The 19,809-nt window shown below is 41.0% G+C and overlaps 2 protein-coding genes across 3 annotated transcripts; one reads left to right on the top strand and one right to left on the bottom strand.

Moving 5' to 3' along the window:
• Positions 1-651: 651 nt before the first annotated feature.
• LOC107278107 (dirigent protein 11) lies at positions 652-1,898 on the top strand. The gene is made up of 3 exons (XM_015786770.3): positions 652-996; positions 1,115-1,304; positions 1,569-1,898. The coding sequence occupies exons 1-3, from the start codon at positions 719-721 to the stop codon at positions 1,608-1,610; spliced, it is 510 nt and encodes a 169-aa protein (XP_015642256.1). The 5' UTR covers positions 652-718; the 3' UTR covers positions 1,611-1,898.
• Positions 1,899-10,521: 8,623 nt separating this feature from the next.
• LOC4326482 (2-oxoglutarate-dependent dioxygenase 11-like) lies at positions 10,522-16,626 on the bottom strand. 2 transcript variants are annotated; one of them, XM_015786793.3, is made up of 4 exons: positions 16,346-16,626; positions 15,846-16,093; positions 15,026-15,350; positions 10,522-11,086 (listed from the first exon to the last, which is right to left on the bottom strand). In XM_015786793.3, exons 1-4 carry the CDS (start codon positions 16,565-16,567, stop codon positions 10,829-10,831), a joined length of 1,053 nt encoding a protein of 350 aa, XP_015642279.1. In that variant the 5' UTR covers positions 16,568-16,626; the 3' UTR covers positions 10,522-10,828. The 2 variants fall into 2 exon arrangements, with proteins under 2 accessions (XP_015642279.1, XP_015642285.1); XM_015786799.3 differs by having other exon boundaries at positions 15,026-15,335.
• Between the last annotated feature and the right edge of the window lie 3,183 nt (positions 16,627-19,809).

Here is a 19,809-nt window from a genome sequence, read left to right as displayed (position 1 = left end):
GGTTTGCATGGTGTGTATATGCAAAACTTGTTTATACAGGATATGTTCCGTATAGTAGTCCACTGGAAATGTGATAATATAAGCTGCATGCAAATGCATGTTAGTTGACAATAAACACATAATTAACTGAGACTATACACATATATAAGGACCTCCAAATTCGAACAATATGTAGGTCAAGTTTAATCAATATTTAACTAAGCACGGAGAAGCTGCGACAAATTTAAAACACATGTACATGTGATGTGAATTCACCATCCTGCATGCATGTGAGGTCACATGCTATGTGTAAAGTCTAAACAGTCAACGGTTCAGCATCACAAATGATTTTTTTTAAGTATGTACTATGCTGCAAAATATATGTAATAATACAAGGCAAGTAGTGGAATCCTTTTAAATTATTACCAGCTTTCTTGGACCCAATTAGAATAATTTGTGCTCAATGACATGTAATTAATACGGTGATTCTCCTCTATTGCCAATAACCTGGCAGAATTAATTATCTATTTTATTTCACTATGTCAACCACTACTGAACCAAAGGATCGGATCCAAACAATAAAATTAAAAATCAATTCTCTCAACTGATACACACACAAGGAAGCATGCATTTTACCCTACTTCTTGCATTCTATAAATACCAGCGCTTCGAACACACAACCACCAAAGGCAATTAGCTAATTTGAGCTGAATTACACTGAGCTAGCTCAGGGAATAATATGGCCTATTACGCAATCGCTCCTATTCTCTGTGCCCTCGTCCAGAATGAGCTCTACATGCACCTATACATAAACCAAGTGTATGCTGGACAGAGTACTAACCAATTAGTAGTGATTACTTCAAGCCAGCCTCAAGGATTTGGTATTACTGTCATCAATGATTGGCCCATAACTGATGGGGCAAATACTGTTGGACGTGCACAAGGATTACATTTCCAGTCAGGTCAAACAAGCCAAAAGTGGTATACATCCATGAATTTAATCTTCGAGGATACGAGGTAATCGCCGATTGTATGAGAAATTCTATTGTAGTATAACAATTAATTGTATGCGATATTCTATCGACCATAGTATATAAGAATTCATATCATTTTTGTGTGTATATGTATGTATCAGGTTCAGCGGATCCAGTCTCCAGGTGATGGGTACGATTCCACAGGATGGCGAGTGGAGCATAATTGGAGGTACTGGAGAATTTGTTGCTGCACAGGGTATCGTCGAGCATAATGTAATCCAGGAAGCCGGTGGAGCTTGGACTTATGAACTTAAAATCCATGCATTCTACACTCCCATGCAATCCTCAGGGGTAAGTCTGATTAATATAATTAAGTTGCTTCCTATATCGATCGATGTATTTGTGTGTACGTAGTTTTACATGAATGCTATGATCCATGTATATTTTATTTTCAGTATATGCATTTTCTTGATCTGCATATACAAAGGAGACAATTTACTGCAATCTCATTTCTTATATACATATATGTATAGATGACTGACGCATGCAGCAGATGTGAAACTAAGCATGCACTAATTAAACTATCTATTTCTTGTTTTGCTATGCCTTGCGCAGGTTGGTGCATATGGTTGTAACTCATGGAAGCTTGGACCATGATTATTTTAAACTGCATTATGGGTGTTATGCAATTTTTCTTCATCACCAGTGGGCATTTCTTCATGCATGATGGAAGTCACCGCTGAAATCATTTCAATTTATTTATGCTTTTATCTAGATTAATAAGTTGTCAATGAAACGGCAGACCATAGATTGATCTGCAGACCCCATAGACCCTGTTTTGCTACGTTTCTATCCTACTTTTTTTTCCTTTCCAAATTTGTACCAGCAAGTTCCCGTTTATCTTATTTTAATCAATAATAAAGGGTGCATGCATGTTATCCATGAGATACCCACTCCGGTGCCCTCTAATTGTAGTAGAAAATAATATGAACCGTTGATCTCATTTGATCATAGGGTTCAGATCTATTTCTACTACCATCACACTTAATGGTAGTAGAATTGTGGAGGGATATTTTTGTCCAAAAAAAATATTTGCGGAGGGATACTTTTGTCTTTCCCGGGCTTTAGCCGCCGCCGCTCTGCGTGCTGCTCCTCCTGCTGGCCATCCATGGCGCCACCGCCACCCGCTCGCCGCCGTGATGACTCGCAAGAGGAAGCCTTCGTGGACTGGATTGCTGGAATGGGTTTCACGTAGAATTCCAACAAGATGGGTCTATTCACATTACATTAGCTTGGGTAAAGAGGAAGCAAAGCACAAATTTAATGGATCAGGCTCACGGAAGTTGAGCTACTTCTTTTCATAGCAAATTCAGATTCTTGATTCTGGTATAGCAATAGAGCATACTGTCCATCTCCAAATTAAATTCTTGATTCAGATTCAGAATCAGATTCTTGATTCTGGTGAAGTCATCCACGAAAATTAACATTACCGTGCCTGCTGATGCTGAGGCTACAGAAGCTCATGCTCTCCTGCACCAACCTCCTCAACAGCCGGCTCCACACACGCCTGTAGCCGTCGTCGCGGCTGCCGCCGCCGCCGGCGGTGTCGTGCGAGAGGAGGTGGAACCACGCAGGGCTCCTCTGCACCGCTGCCCCTGTGCGCACGTCGGAAGTCTTCAGGGTGGCACCAGAAGCTCCTGCGGCGGGGAAGCGGGTAGACGCCGGCAGAGAAGGGGAACTGAACAAGAGGGGGCGCCGGAGAGTATTGCCGCCGGCGGAAGGGAACGTGATGCACAAGCGCCGGCGGCAGAAGGAGTCGCTCTCTCCACCTCCGCTCAATTGCGATGGATGAGGAAGCGGTGGCAGCACAGCTTTTCCAGAAACATCCGAGCGATCCACGACAAAAATAAATTAAGTGCTAAATTTATCCCAAATCTACCTCAGTACTTTACTAATCTACCCTTAAAAATAAACGGTTCAGATTAGTTCTACTGGTAGTATCACCGGAGCATTGCTCTATCCATGAACTTTTAGACGAAATTAATATTTGTTGTTACCCCTCAACTACCCATAGTGCACTTATATTACATTCGCAAGCCCATAATTGTTACTGCTTCGCTGAGGTGCGTTCATGTTTCCTATGAGAGTAATGAATCTGTTTATTGCTTGATCAGATCAGTGCAAGAACTCTAGCTCCCCTATCTTCGAGCTTTGATTGATGTAATCTTGATCCATGTGGCACGCCGTTGTGTTGTACATATATGCTGCGATATGCATATATATAAGAACAAACTATATATCCTCAGAAACGTAACCTCGGACAAATAATGAACCTACAATCGTCGGCTCAAAACCAAATTAACAAGAAGGGGAGAATCGCACACACACGGAAGACACATACCCACAAAAATTAATCTGCTTGTTCCGCTGAACAGATCTACACTTGTGCAAGACAAAATTAATAATACCCGGGGAACTAATTTTAATTGGGGATTTGCTAACTGTCAATCTGTTAGCCTGAAGACAATCTTGTGCATTTGCAATAATTTGTTTGCTTTCAGTTAGTAATTTTGAAGTTTTAGGCATAGGATGCCGCATGCATATTCAAAAAGACCCTTTCTTTCTTTTTTTTTTCTTTCTGTGGATGTCTTATTATTAAACTTACTGACAGGGCTTTGCCAAGCAGTCATTCACAAAGTTACAACACTACAACAAAACTGATTTATATAGTTTGTAACCAATCTTAGTCATAGACAATACGTTGTAAAATCCCAATCATTCTATAAGTATGTAGAAGAATCTCATCCTTGGACAAACCTTTCTAAGAATGTTAGATACGCCATCACTTACTTCTAACTAGCATTCGTATTTTCTCAACAACCCTTGAGATATTTTTACAAGAGAAAAGTACGAATTACCCCCCTGAACAATTGTGACCGTATGAATTACCCCCTGAACCACAAAACCAGACATATTACACCCTCAACTATTCATACCGGACATATCACCCCCCTCAACACTGTTTTGACCGGTTTTGACTTCAACTTGTACACATGGCGCCAACGTGGTAATCCAGTCAAAAATAATAATAAATAACCCCTGGGGCCCACCTGTCATATCCCTTCGTCAACCCAATCCCCTCTCTCTCTCTCTCTCGCCATCTCGCCCACGCGCTCGGACGGCCGGCTTCGGAGGAGGCGCACACGCTCGGACGGCCGGAGGCGGAGGCGGAGCTCGCCCGGGAGTCCGTCTGCGGAGGCGGAGATCGCCCGCGTGGCTGGCGGCAGAGGCGGTGGTCCAACTCCATGCGCCGCGACTGCCAGATCCGCCACTCCATCGGCAGCAGGTTCGTTGAGAGCCTCTACATCTGCAGGAACGGCTGGAATGCCAGGGCTTCCGACGCCGTGCGATGCTGGGGTGACAAGGAGCACTTGTACGACAGAGACATCGGCAACTGCACTGCCGGCGTTGACTTCCACGAGTGCGGCCACTTCGCCTTCATGGTTAGGCCCAACTTCACTAGGATCGGCTGCGCCCGCGCGAGTGCTTCAACGACGGCATCTTCATCACCTACAACTACTACAAAGACGAGGAGCAGCCGGCTACACCTCCTACCTACTCCTAGTTGCACAATATGCTCTTCTTCTCTCTCATCAACACCTTACCTGCTGCCTGCCTGCCTGCCTCATGCACATACAGCTGACCGGACCACCGCCGACGCTGCCGCCTTCTCCGCCTGCCTCATGTACATACAGCTGACCGGACCACCGTCGCTGCACTTCAGGAAAGGGGAGGGAGTTGGAAGAAAAGGAAAGGGGAAAGGGGTGAGCAGCGCTCGCGGCCCTCCGTTGCAGCTCCATCTCGTGCATCGCCTTTGTGGACGCAGCCGCCGACACCCTCGCCACTTCGCCGCCCTTCGCTCCCGCCACGACGACCTCCGCCTCGAGTGCGACAACTTCCACCGTGACGCTGCGCTCCCGCCACGCCCGCCCCCGCCACGCCCGTCGCCCGCTCTCCGCCACGCCCACCGCCCGCTGCGCCCCCGCCGCACCCCCACCACGTCCGCCGCCCACCGCGCCCATCGCCGGCCACCTTGTCGCCGCTCCCAGCGACATCTGAGAGAGAGATTGAGAGGAAGGGAAAGGGGTAAGAGAGAGGTGGGTCCCACCATATTTTATTTGTTTTGGCTGACAAGTGGGCCCATATCTTTTTTTATTTGTTTTGCTGACTAGATTGCCATGTATGCATCCACGTGGGATCAAAACTGCCCTCGATCGACATAGGTGGGTAATTCATCTGGTTTATAAAGTTTAGGGTTAAAAATAACTAGTATTGAAGTTTAGAGGGCTAATTCGAACGACAGTGATTGTTTAGGGGGTAATACGTATTTTTTCCTTTTTATAATACCCAGGGGATGTGGTAAATTATTAGTTACTCCCTCCGTACTCGTAAAGGAAGTCGTTTAGGACAATGTTTAAGTCAAACCTTGGGAATGTAAATCATGAATAACTCTCAAGTTGTTGAGTTTGAAAATGTAAAACTTATATGAATAGATTTGTCTTGAAAAATACTTTCATAAAAGTATACATATATCATTTTTCAATAAATATTTTTATAGAAACAAGAAGTCAAAATTGTGTTTTGGAGACCGTGTCAATGTCCTAAACGACTTTTTTTATGAGTATGGAGGGAGTATGTATCACTACTACTAGGAAACTCTCTTAGGTGTCGGATTTTTCAACCAGCACCCAGTAGACGGTACTAATGACTTCGGTCACTTGTGTCGGTTGTTGAACCAGCACCTATAAGAAATATCAGTTTTTACCAAGAACAGATACCTATATAGAATTATAGGTGTCGATTGTAAACTAACATGACACGTGGCTGATCTTATAGGTGAAAGTTATTTAAAACAACCGGCGCTTATAAGTATCATATAGGTGTCGGTTGTTGAATAGCTTGAACATATGGCAAGTACTATAGGTGTCGGTTTGTAACAAGAAACCGGCACGTATATGTTGGCAAGAAAAAAAAATAGCAGGACCTACCAATTTCACATACAAATCACACAATAATAGAAACTACAATCACATTCACATTCATCAACTTATACAAATTCATAGCCACATTCATTCACATTCACACAAATTCATTGACATTCATAGCCACATCCAAATTTACAATATCAATTTCTCAACCCCATCCACATCCACATCCACACACACACACACACACACACATATATATATATATATATATAAATATATATATATATATGTGTATATATATATGTGTATATATATATATCAACACATAGAAATCTAAAAAAGTCCTAAATGCCTAAGTCTAAAAATTCCTAAGTCTAAAATAACTAAGTCAAAAATTACCACGTCCAAAATTCATGTCTACAAATTCCATAAAATTATCATAATGATTTTTGGTTTTATAATGAAGCTAAGTATATAATGTTTAGTGGCTTTGTTAGAAATGATTTTATAATGAAGCTAAGTATGAAAGCATTGGTAAAAAAAAAGAAAATAAGAAAACCTTTTATAACTGTAAGGCATGAATACAAATAGAAGGGTGATTTTGCTGAAGTTTGGGTCCTTCTTACACTCAGAATAGATTACTACAACTGGAAGACAGGTAGGACTACATAGGGAAAACATTTTTTCTCTATAAATGCGGTACTGTTTCATCTGCTTTGGTTTATCGGATGATTCGTTTTAGGAAACTGCATAATGCTTGCAGAATATTCAGTACTCAGTGCAAAACAATTATCTTTATATTAAAAGGTTCCTGGTCCAGGTTAGACGAATTACCCCCCTCGACCCAATCCAGAGCAGTTTAGGTCTATGTGGCGTATGCGTGGCAATCCAGTCAGCATTTTCTTTTTAAAAAATTGATGGGACCCACATGTCATACCTCCTCTTAACCACTTCCTAATCTCTCTCTTGGGCACAGGTGCGCACGGTGGCATGCGGTGGCGGGCAGCGCGTGGTGGCAGGCAGTGAGCAATGGCGATGGTGATGCTCCTCGCCGGTTTCTGCCAGTTCCCCTCCTCGTCGCGCTCAAAATCGCTCGGCGCCAGCCGGAGCCACGCAGCCGTGCTCGCCACCACTTGCCACCCAGCTCCGGCCTCCGCCTCCGCATCTCGCGTTGCCGCCCACGGCCCGCCCCCGCGCGCCACCATACGCGCCTTGCCGGCCGACCACCACCACTCGCTGCATCAAGGGGATGAAGGAGAGAGAGGGCGGGATAGGGATTGAGGAAGAGATAAAAGTAGAGAGAGATTGAGAGGTTAGAGAGGAATGAGAGAGGGAGGAGAGCCTTACATGTTGGGCCCACACAATTTTTTTAACAAAATTGATGACTGGAATACCATGTAAAACTAAAACCACTCCAGATTGAGCCGAGGGGGATATTTATCCGATTTGTATAGATAGGTAATTCGATCGACCTTGATAGTTCAGTGGAGCAATTCATACTTTTTCCATTTGTTAACCACAAAACAACATGAACATGTTTATGAGCCATAACCCTTATCCGTACTGCACCGATCTTATTTGTAGGAAACAGAGAAAATACAGTAATAATTGGACCATCAACCAGTAGTTCACTACAAATAATGCAAATTAGCAGTACATAGGTGTAATATACTCCCTCCGTCCCAAAATATAACAACTTTTAGCCATCAGAATTTGTCTCAAAATATAGCAAGTTATTCATCAATTAATATTCTCTTCCCAACCAATCACAACCCTCCACCATTTACCTTTTACACCTTCCTCCACTACTCATCCAATCACAGCCCTTCACCATTCACTTCTACCTACTTGTTAATAACCGTGTCCAACTCTAAAACTTCTTATATTTTGGGACGGAGAGAGTAATTGGGATTTGGGGCATCATATTTCTTTTCACCTCTGTCATGACTCATGGCCCACAAATGCCTGATGTCTAATGGATAGATGGGCTGAGTCCATCCGGCCCAACATCGTTTCCCCCATCCAATCGCGCCGCTGCATGTCGCCTCCTCGCGCACGCAGCCATGGCCTCCCTAGCACTGGACGATCATGAAGCAGCGGGGTGTACGGGGGTATTCGCACCGTGATCTAGCTATGGCCAATGCCATAGCATGCCACAAGGGAGGGTCCGCCCCTGATCTATGCCAAGTTGTCGACCATTAGTTTAGCGTTGTAAGGATCGAAAGTGAGTTTCCTACTGTGTATACTATCTTACTAGCAAATACAACCTCCGTTATCGCATTTTGTTTTTAAATATATAACGTTGTTGACATTAAAACTTTTGAAAGAAATAGTCAATATAATATTTAGTTCGGAAATAAACAACATAAATCATGATGACGTAAACATAAACCATGATGTCATTAACAATGCATAAACTGATTACCCTCAATAATAAGGCTTACACCATAGAAACAAGCATATCTAACTCCTATGTGCATAAAAAACGGAATCAGCAAAAAGGAATATAAGAGGAGAATAACATCAGGTGCCGCAATTGTAGTGAAAGGAGAACCGCTACAGTTGCCGTTCCCGCCATTAGAATCGTTGTTGTTCCCATTCCCGTTCTCACGAACCTGCCATGATGAGGAGGAAGTAGTCGATGTAGTCGTTCAAAGGCACCAGCAAGCAGTTGCATGATGCCCTTCCGAAAAATCTGATTCACCTTCTGTCGCTACAAAATCAGGGAGGCGGGGGTTCTGAAGGACTGTTCTCCCAGCACGTGTGCACACACTTGCTTGGATGGGAGGATCATAGCAATGATACTAGTTCGATTCAGAGATTCGTGTGTCTCTCTCATGGTGAGTAAGCATGATGAGTAACCAATCCTTTTTTAGGATTAGTCAAGAATACGAAGAGGAAAAGCCAGGAAGAGGAACACCAATGGACAATTTATTACTCGCATAACAACGATCAATTTACACTCCATGTTTACTCCAATTTGGGTAACAAGCAAAGACGAAGGGCAAGGGTCACTTAAGATTACGTCAACAATTAATAGTTGTGCAATGAAAACCTAGCTCGTCATTTATTCCAAAAACCAACCATCAATTGTAAGCAGTTCGATTACTCCAACAACAGCCATATAGACTAAACGGAAAAACTAGGCCTAGGCCGCCCAGCGCGTCGCGCGCGCATGTGACTTACCTCTTGTCTTTTTCCATCTTCACAATTGGTGTAAACCTTTTTTCACCAGTTCAATTGATTCATCTAGCTGTTAATTTCCCTTGTGGGACTACACACACATTTTTCTTTGTATTTAATGGGCCTTAGGATTTATTTAATTTAATTTAAATAGGCCAATTACCCAATTAAATCTAGCAAGAACATGATGTTTGTGCATTACTCTTATTACAAGAACTGTGTAACTATCATTTATTTCGTTGTGTCTTGTTTTTATCATCAAATGTAATGCATGACTTATATTTTTCATATTAACACTAATCTTTTAAGTCCAAATACCATTAGCATCATATATTTTTTAAAAAAGGAGAAAGTACTTTGTTGTTTTCGATTATATCGAAGACGTATACTCGCACACACTACTTTATATTGCATTTATCAAAGGGAGAGTACACACAAGGTACATAAAAGAAAGAGAAAAATCGCTTATATACCCCTAAATTTTGTTTAGTTTCTTGTATACCCCCCACACACACACACAAAAAAAAATTCATTTTGATCCCTTTCATGGCCCTCCCGTCAGTTGAATGCTAATTTCTACAAAAATAACCATTTTACTCTTCTTCGGATGAACATAGAAATTTATAAATTACATTATTGAAAATGTAAAAGTTTGTCGCGTGAGAATATTATAGTTATGGGTTTGTTGTGCTATATATTATTTATGATATAATTTATTTTTAGATAATGAAATAAAAAATATGAATTTATTTTATTATTTTTAAAAAGTCATAAAAAATAAGGAGCATTTATATAAAGATAGGACTAGCAATGCTCACGATATTTTTTTTATGAATGCTCTCGTTAAAAAAAATCCATTGTCTATTAAAATTTCAAATAAAAGTTTTAATGTATTGTATTTTTTTTATTTTCAAAATTTATGTCAAAATTTTCCGCACTAATTATTTAGTCTCATTGGTTTCATAAAATGCACATACTGTGCACTTAAGAAGGAACTAAAACTGTACCTAAAAAGTAAGAGTAAATTATGGGGTTTAATGGGATCTTACTAAATTGCCGACATGGTATTAGTGGCATAAAAAATGAAAAAGTAGAAATAAAATTTTGAAGGTATGTCAAATTAAATAATCAAAATTTCCCTACAATTAAGTCACACTGCTACATAAAATGCACAAAAGGGACAGCATTATATATACCGGAAATGCTAAAATCAGTATCTACAGACCTTTTACCACCTTCGCAGTCGCAGGCTCAAACAAATATACAACTCGCCCACTTGTGCTACTCTCTTTACTAGGAATGTTGAACAATTTGTTTTGGATGTTGCACGAGCTTTGTTTTAAATGTTACATGTATTTTAATATTTCACTGTCTTTACATGGATGTGGAACTAATTGTTTAGACAATTATATTTTACTCCTTATTTGAAGATGTTGCATCGAACAATAAGTGAAACACATGTTACATATCAACATCCTACTGATTTTAGTAAAGTCTCAACCTCTACCACAAATATTACATTGAGTATTTAAAGAATCATTTGACTGTCTACTAAAACAACTCGGACAATAGATATATACTGTACAAATCTTATTTAATTTTTCAAACAATTTGATAACTACGTGTTTAAAAAAGTGAAGGACATGTCCTGTTTTGGACAGACACATGTTGCAAGCAGAGCAAGTCTCCTTTCCACTCCTTTGGTCAGCCGCTGTTCTTCAGCTTCTTTATCGGGTTCAAGAAGTTCTTCCCCTCCAGCTTCTTGGCGAAGAAGAGCTTCAGAAGTTCGTCATGGTCCATGCTTGTATAAGCAGCATCGTCTTCATGCTCCACCATCTCGCTCAGAGGACCTACAATGGCGTTTTTGCTTGGAGAATGGAAGGTCGCCATCGACAGCCGCTCTTTCTTCCCATCCACAACAACCCGGTGCTCGACGCTCTTGTACCTCCCATTAGTGAAGACCTGTGCATGCAAACATGGACAGACCCCATGGACGACATAGAAAGGACGTCAGTTTCAGTTTCACGTTGGATCAAATCAGACAGTTAATTAGGATGATTTTGTTCATTATTTAAATCCTAATAGTATTGGTAGTGCAACTGCAATATGTAGTCTAGAAAATATTGTTATTCTGTTACCAAACTTATGACAAAAATTAGTATATAATGTGCTCTACTGGTATTAGTTCCATCAATCTAGATTATTTATATGTTCTATTCTAATAATAATATTTATTTATACAACCAACTCAATTATTGGTAGTAGAATTCATAAATCACCAGTTTGTTAATATTTCTACTGGTCATAATGCTAGTAGCAGAATACTATCACTAGAGAGCACCGTAAAGATACTCGTAGGATGGATTTTGAATTGCAATACTTTTATTCTACAACGCAATAAATATTAGATTCATATTTGCAACCAAAAGAAAAAAAATAGCCTTGTTCACATTGTTACCAAAATCAACCTTAGCAAATTTAGTAATGCCAAATTATGGCATATTTTGGCGTTATCAAATTTTGATAGCTTTGGTTATGTTTCGACCAACTTTTGATGGGGATTTTTAAGTGGAAACTTTCAGAATTACCAATATTTAGTTTACCTTACAAAAATTTAGTAGGGTTCACTATAAAAAACGATTTTTCTATACAATGACCCCTATAGATTGCAAGTAGGCTGTAACTAGTCAGTCTGTAAAAAACAAGCTCTATTTATGCATAGGGCTTATTAAAAGGTCCGCATGCAAAAAGCTATTTTCGTGGACAGACCACTTAGGTAGTGTTTGGTTGCAAGGATGAGATGGGATAGGATGGGATGAACCCATTTTAGGAGTGTTTGGTTGGAAGGTGAGTGGGATGGGATGATCCCTGGAGAGGAATATTCCTCTTTGATCCGCGATGAAACGGTCCGCCAAAATTGGCCGGACCAATCCATCCCACTTCGACGGAGAGAACGGCGTCCGCTCCCGTAGCCTCCCGCTCAGCTCCGCCACGGCGCCGCCACGGCCGCCCATCCCTCCTCCGCCTGCTCCCTCCCCCGGCACCGCTGAAAAATTAGTCTATTTTCTAATACCGTCCTCTTAAGGGGGGCGCATGCAAAAAACTATTTTTACAAACGGACCACTTAAGTGGTCCGCATACGAAAATACCATCCTCTTCTCCATAGATATTTTCTCCCCTGCTCTCTCTTTTCCCTCTCAACACTTCATTTTTTTCCACTTCACCTCTCCCTCTATCTCTTTCTCTCCTCTCACCCTCTCTCTCCTCTCCTCTCCTCTCCTCTCTTTATCACACCGAAAAGGAGTGGGCATGCTGGGTGGTGGGTGGCATGGCCGACGAAGAGGTGCTGGGAACGGGCGCTGCCGCCACTGCCTCGCGTGGCTCGGTGGGCGCGGACTCCAGCGGCGACAGCTGGCGAGGGCTACGGCGTGGGCGGGTGTGGGCAACGCGGCGACCCTCCCCTACCCCAATCTGGCGGCCTTCACCCTCCCCCACCCAGATCTGCTAGCCGCCTCCCTCCCCCGCCCCGAATAGCCGCTAGCCGCCTCCCTCCCCCGCCCCGAATAGCCGGCCGCTTCCCTCCCCTGCCCCTATTCAGTGGCCGCTTCCCTCCCCGCTGCGATCCGCCGCTGCCAATGAAGGGAGGAGGATGACGACGAGGGCGGCAGCAACGGGTGGAGGACGACGCCGATGATGGCGGTGGCTACTGGAGGATGAGGACGGCGGCGGCAGTAGTGTATTTGTTCAATTTTTAGAAATTTTATTTGTTTTTGTGATTATTCTTTTTCACATGCGGTCGGCTTAAGCCGCAAGCGGAAATCATGATTTTTGTAGACCTTTTCTTCCATGCGGCCCGCCCAACCGCTTGTGAAAATGCATTTTGAGCGTTTGCAAAAACCTATTTTGCAGTAATGGTTGAAATATATCTATCTATTATATTATTAAGACAGCTTTAAAAGGAGGCACCATGTTCATTGTGGGGGCTAGAAATTACCACGTTAATCAGAAAAAAAAGAAAAGGAGATTCCAAGTAGAAATACAATTTAAAAATTACTAAAACTCGGATTTAAAAATAAGCATTATTTAAAGAAGAGTACATATAAGAACTCGGTACGAGATTAATTAATATTCGGAAGAAAAAATAAAATAAAATCCAAAATTAACAAAAACAAAATAAAATAAGAGTTCAAGTAGAAATATAATTTAAAAATAACTAAAATTCTGGATGAAAATTAAGCAATATGGAAAGAAGAGTCGATATAAAAACCCAATATGAGTTTAACTAAAATTCGGAATAAAAAATAAAATAAAATTAGAAATTAGGAAAAATAAAAATAAAAGAAGAATTCACGTGGGAATACAATTTAAAATTAACTGAAATTCGAAATTAAAAATAAGCAATATTGAAAGAAAAGTCTATATAAGAACCCAATACGAAATAAATTAGAACTAGGAGTAAAAATAAAATAAAATACGAAATTAGACAAAATAAAAGGAGTTCAAATAGGAATACAATTTTGAAACAACTGAAATTTAAAATAAAAAATAAAAAAAATAAAAGAACACAATACGATATTAATTAAAATTCGAAATAAAAAATAAAATAAATTCTAAAATTAGAAAAAGAAAATTAAGATTTCAACTAGGAATACAATTTACAAATAACTAAAATTGGTAATAAAAAAATAAAGACTAGTGAAAGAAAAGACCATCTAAAACACATGATAATATTAGTTAAGTAACATGTATATAAAAGAGTAGAATGGTGGTGTTTGATGGGACATCTAAAAGCTATTAATAAAACATCAAATAGAATTCTAATAACTATTAAAATGAGGGACGACGGGCATGCCACGAAGCAACCGGTCAAGGTGGTTGGCAAGACTTCTAGAAAGTAAAAAAATAAACCCCATTGATAATCTTATTCGATTTTTAAAATCTCAATGACAACAAAAAAAAGGAGAGACAGTCGGCGGGTCATACATGACTATAGTTGCAAAGCCGCTGATGGATGGTGTGACATGTAAAAAAAGAATTCCAACGATAGTTATGTTTAATTTTTAGAATCCCAATGACAATAAAAAGTACACGGTGGATGGGTCGTAGAGGAGTATATGAAGCGTTTGACGGGACTTCTAGAAATTATAAAAAATGAAATCCAACGAGACAATAAACTCTAAAAACTACAGGTTGCAATTTTTAAAGGTTCGAGACTTTCATAAAGTAAAAAAAAATGATAGTCATATTCGATTTTAAAATCTCAATGATAAAAAAAAAAGAGGTAGCAGACCAGCCATAGATGAGTATAGTAGCAGAGCCGCTAACGTTTTGGCGTACTTCTAGAAAAGAAAGTATGATCCCAAACGATAATTATGTTTGATTTTTAAAATCTCATCGATAATAAAGAGAAGAGGCAGTGGACGAGCCGTAGTGGAGTATAATGGTAGTCTTTGACAGGACTTCTATAAATTATAAAAATGAAATCCAACGAGACAATAAACTCTAAAAACTATAAGATCCAATTTCTAAAGGTTTCAAAGAGAATGAATAGAAAACAGTGGTTGATCGAACAAGCAAATAAAGAAAGAGATGATAAAAGTAAGAGGTAGCAATTGGTGTAACTTTTAAAACTATAAAATTAGAAACATATGGATGATATAATTTGGTCTTTCGAAGTCTTAATACAACGAGATAGATATGTAATAAATTTTAAGTAAAATCATATATTAAAAAAATATATAATTTGTGTGGATGCTAGCCGCGTAATTGTGCGGGCCACCAGCTAGTTGAGAGTAAAGGGAACATGCCTTTTTTTATCTGCGAAAGGCATCTACTTCAATCTCATCATGCGTCTCCAAAAGTCCGTAATGTTAGGGCCTGCCTGACCAAAGAAAGTCATACCTGACGAATGTCTCCCACGTTGACGATGAGAGCGCCCTCCAGAGGCCTGACGGGAAGCCAAGCCCCGCCTCTCCTGATCTGCAGGCCATCCACCTCGTTCGCTTGGAGGAGAATGGTCACCAGATCAGCATCAGAGTGAGGAGAGATGCCGACTACTTTGTCCGCCTGACCGCACGGAGGGTAGTACTGCACCCTCACCGACTGGACTCCACCCACCCATCTCTCTGCGATCACCTCCGACTCCACTCCCAGGTTGGTCGCCATGGCAGCCAGAAGGCCATCCGCTGTGATCTTCACAGCCGCGCAGTATCTGTCCAGTGCCATTCTGAAGGATCAACGCCACACAGTATGCATACAGTTCAGTTTTGCAGGTAAACAAAAACAAGAAATGGCAAAATCGATCAGAGCATGAGACGAGACGTTTATGGTATTATGGGTATACTAGAAAAAAAAATGTCCGTACATTGCAACGGGTGAATACTATTTTTTTTAATCTTATTATTGTTATACGGTTTAGCTAGAATAAAATTCATTGTAATAATTCGCTTGGATTTTTTTTTTAGAAAATCATAAGCTGCAATTAGGAGTCCGACTTTTATCTCAAGTTAGCATGCAAGTTTTTTTTAAAGAAATTTCTTATATGATTTCTTTTGTATTTCTAAAAGCAAATAAACTTAAAATCCGACTCATGTACGGATCTGTATTTTCAAAAGCGAACGAACTTAAAAACTGACTTAAATACGGATGATGTACCAAATACCGATAAAAACATCTTTAATTTTTATAATAGTATAGAAGAGATAGAGATAGAGATATATACCTGAAGCCGGCAGGTTGGTCAGGCCAGAATCTGAGGTTCCTGTCCTGCAACGGCTGCGTTTTCACGTAGAGGATGTCAGCCCAGTCGAGCTTCTGATCTTCAGACACAACGAACAGCTGACCGTAGCCTTCCAGCTGCCCTGGCTCCTGAACGACCTGCTTCTTGGTCTCCGCAGGCAGCTCGAAGAATCCCTTGATGCTGGCCTTCATCCCCTCCACCACATCCTCTGGAACATTGTGGTTTACCAGCTGCAGCAAGCAAACAAAATTAACCATATCTAATTAGTCAATGTGGGAGAATAAAGCTGCGCATGCTAATGCTGGTAGTATCAAATTAACCTAGAAGAAATTCTTTTGCAAAAAATACATCGTTTAGCAGTTTGAAAAGCGTGCGCGTAAAAACCGAGAGAGGTGAGTCAGGGAAAAACTGGGGAAAGAACACAGGATGAAGTCAATGTGTAGAATGAAGCTGCATGCTAATGGTAGTAGTATCAAATTAACCTGGAAGAAGCCCCAGTCCTGGCAGGCAATGTGGAGGCGAGCCAGCTCGTCGCCGTCGCCGAGCTGCAGCCTCCAGAAGTCGACGACGGGGATCTCCGCCTCGCCGCCGTCAGAAGCGACCGGCTCGTCGGCGTCCGTGGGGCGGAGGTATCTGGGTGGAACATGGTCGATGCCGATGGCCGCCACCATGGCCTGCACGCTTGGCACCGGGAGAGACGCCATGGCCTCTGTTCTCTTTCCTTCACTGTCAGATGCGGACGGTTTCGATTACGTGTGGATATGGTAATGAAGTCCATATTTATGGTGTCCGTACAATATTAGTTCGGAAAACTATTGAGGAAATATTTTTGATCACTTGTTCACTGAAACACCTGAAAATTCTTTAATTACAAGATTTATGTGTGCTCCAAAATTAATTGGTCAGCTTTAGACAGCAACAGCACAAAGCTATTGTAATAAGTAGTAACTAGCATGGTGGTGGCCCACGCAGATTGCGCGGCTAGTATCGTTATATTTTCTCTCTTATAATAGCATATATGTTTTCTCATTATATTATTTAAATATATTAAAATAACATCATAATTTTAAATTTTGCAATAACTTTACGAAACTACAAATGTGTAATATTCATATTATATTTTATATACGTGTTAGTTATTAATTATTTTTAATATCAAATTTTAGTTATTTGTAAATTATATATATTCCTATATGAACTCTAGACTCGTCTTTTAATATTTTTTTTAATTTCGAATTTTCTGTAAATTGTATTTCTATATAGACTCTAGGCTCTTCTTCCAATATTATTTATTTTTATTTCTGAATTTTTATTATTTCTAATTGTATTTATATGTGGACTCTAAACTCATCTTTCAATATTTTTTAATTTTTAATTTTTAATTTCATTTACTTCTAAATTGTATTCCTATATTGACTTTAAACTCTTCTTCCCATGTTTTTCTTAATTTCGAATTTTAGTTATTTGTAAATTGTATTTTTATACGGACTCAAAACTCTACTTTTAATTTTATTATGTTTATTCCGAATTTTAGTTAGTTTTAAATTCCTATATGGACTCTATACTTTACTTCTAATACTCCTTATTTTTTAATTCCAAATTTCTATTTTTTTTAATTGTATTTCTATATGGACTCTATACTCTACTTCTAATATTCCTTATTTTAAATTTCGAATTTCAGTTATTTCCTAATTGTATTTCTATATGGACTCTATTCTCCTCTTCTAATATTTTTTATTTTTTAATTCCGAATTTCAATTATTTCTAAATTGTATTTCTATATGTTGTTTTTTAATTCCAAATTTCAGCTATTTCTAAATTGTATTTCTATATGGACTCTGCCTTTTCTTTTTCTCCGATTAATGTGAGAATTTCTAGGCCATGAGAGCGAACGTGGAGGCTCTTTTTCTATTCTTTTAATTATATAATAGATGTCGGTGATCATGTTTATACAAATGTAGCTGTGCTTCCATAGAAATTTTTATGAGGTTCATACTCCCTCCGTTTCTAAATATTTGACGCTATTAACTTTTTTAAAATATATTTGACCGTTCGAATTCATTGTTAAATATACTTATATGTATATGTATAGTTTTACATATTTCACAAAAGTTTTTGAATAAGACGAACGGTCAAACATGTGCTAAAAAGTTAACGGTGTCAAATATTTAAAAATGGAGGGAGTATATTTATCCCTGACAAATATTTTGAGCGTGTGCCACCACTCATACACAGAAGATTTTCCCGTGCGGTCGAACGGATTTTCGCGTGCGGAGCTTCAGCCCGTCTGGAGCAGTTCGTCTGCGAAAAGCGCTATTTGTGCGTGCGGGCGGCGCAACCACACACGAAAATCTGATTTTCGCATGCGGGTGCTTATGTCGCCCGCACGCAAAAATAAAAAATCGAAAAAAAAATTGAAAAAACAAAACCCTAACCCTAGCCGTCGCCGCCTTCCCGTCATCGTCGCCGTCGCCATGGCCAGATCCGCCGCCTTCTGGTCGTCGTCGCAGTCGCCGTGGCCAGATCTGCTGCCTTCCCGTCGTCGTCGCCGTCGTCTTCCCATAGTCGCCGTCGCCTTTCCGTCGTCGTCACCGCCTTCCTGTCGTCGTCGCCATCGTCGGAGGGCCGCCGCTAGATCCGCACGGGGGGTGGCCGTCGCCGCCGGATCCACGCGGGGGGCGGCGGCCGCCGCCGTCGCACCGCTGGATCCGCGCGGGGGGTGGCCGCCGCCGCCGGATCCACGCGGGGGGCCACTGCCATCGCCTACGCCCGCCACACGCCATTGTCGCCTTCACCGCGGGCAGCCACCGTCGCCGTCGCCGCGGGTCGCCGCTATTGCCTACACCCGCCGCCGTCGCCGTCGTCGTCGTCTTCGCCGTGGGCAGCCATCGTCGCCGTCGCCGTCGCCGCGGGCCGCCACCCTCGCCTACATTCGCCGCGCGCCGTTGTCTCTGTCGCCGCGGGAGGAGAGGAGAGAGGAGAGAGGAGTGAGGAGAGTATATGAGGGGCGCACATGAGGAGAGAATAGGAGAGAGAGCACTGAGCGAATAAAAGAGAGGGATGGGACCGAGGCGTGGAAAAAGGAAAATTTTGAAGTGGGTAGGAGAGAAAGGAGGGATGATTATTTCTGTGTGCGGCTCTCTTGATAGGCCCGCACGGAAAAATCGGTTAATTTTTCTGTGCGGTTCATTTAGGAGGACCGCACGGTGGGCAATAGCCCGATGCCCGGTCCCCTATTTTTCCGTGCGGTTCCACTTACGAACCGCATGGAAACAAAAGAGGACGGCGTCGAGAAAAATCAATCCTCTAGTAATGCACGGTGTGTGCGTGTGTTGTACATGAGCCATGAATTTAAAGAAAATATGTCTTTTCTCAGGCATTTATTTTTTTCGTTTATTTCATATTTGAACTGTTTCAAATGGAATTCTAAAAAATTTGGAACATTATGATCTTCAAACTAGTTATCTTCTTCATTCTGAAAAAAAAAAGAAAGAACACATAGGATATGTATTTTTTTTAATTCACCTGCAAAATCCTACGGTATTTATGTGTTCCAAGCTAATCATATATTGACCGTGAGTTAAGTTAGTTTTTTTTTTTTTACAAAGTGGCATATTGCCCTAGCTCATGAGAATATGTGCAATGGAGATGGATATCAGGGACGACGAAGAAGCCTGGAAAGGACAGAAAACACTGAAGCTCACAGAGGAAGAAGGATGAAGAGGGAGGGGAGGGGAGGGGAGGGGAGAGTGACAAGCTGGACTCATCCAAAAGTTCTGGTTGGACAACCATATCAGTATTTGTGTGAGTGAAACCACCAATTTCACTAAAATTTGGGAAGAAAAATACAGTAAAATGTTACAACGACATTACAATGTCTTGGCGGCCAGGAAGATCTCCGGCCAGCCAAGAACGAAAAAGGAAGGCAGGGCAAAACCCCGCAGAC

This window comes from Oryza sativa, chromosome 1 (assembly GCF_034140825.1).
Source record: "Oryza sativa Japonica Group chromosome 1, ASM3414082v1".
In the NCBI taxonomy this organism is placed as follows: domain Eukaryota; kingdom Viridiplantae; phylum Streptophyta; class Magnoliopsida; order Poales; family Poaceae; genus Oryza; species Oryza sativa.
The sequence above is the reverse complement of the archived record's forward strand: the minus strand, read 5'-3'. Positions and strand labels throughout refer to the sequence as shown.

Coding starts and splice junctions, on each gene's coding strand:
- LOC107278107 (XM_015786770.3), top strand. CDS start 719: ATGGCCTATTACGCAATCGCTCCTATTCTCTGTGCCCTCGTCCAGAAT. Junction 997..1,114: donor TTAATCTTCGAGGATACGAG/GTAATCGCCGAT, acceptor TGTATGTATCAG/GTTCAGCGGATCCAGTCTCC. Junction 1,305..1,568: donor CTCCCATGCAATCCTCAGGG/GTAAGTCTGATT, acceptor TGCCTTGCGCAG/GTTGGTGCATATGGTTGTAA.
- LOC4326482 (XM_015786793.3), bottom strand. CDS start 16,567: ATGGCGTCTCTCCCGGTGCCAAGCGTGCAGGCCATGGTGGCGGCCATC. Junction 16,094..16,345: donor AGGACTGGGGCTTCTTCCAG/GTTAATTTGATA, acceptor TGCTTGCTGCAG/CTGGTAAACCACAATGTTCC. Junction 11,087..15,025: donor ACGTGGGAGACATTCGTCAG/GTATGACTTTCT, acceptor TTGCATGCACAG/GTCTTCACTAATGGGAGGTA.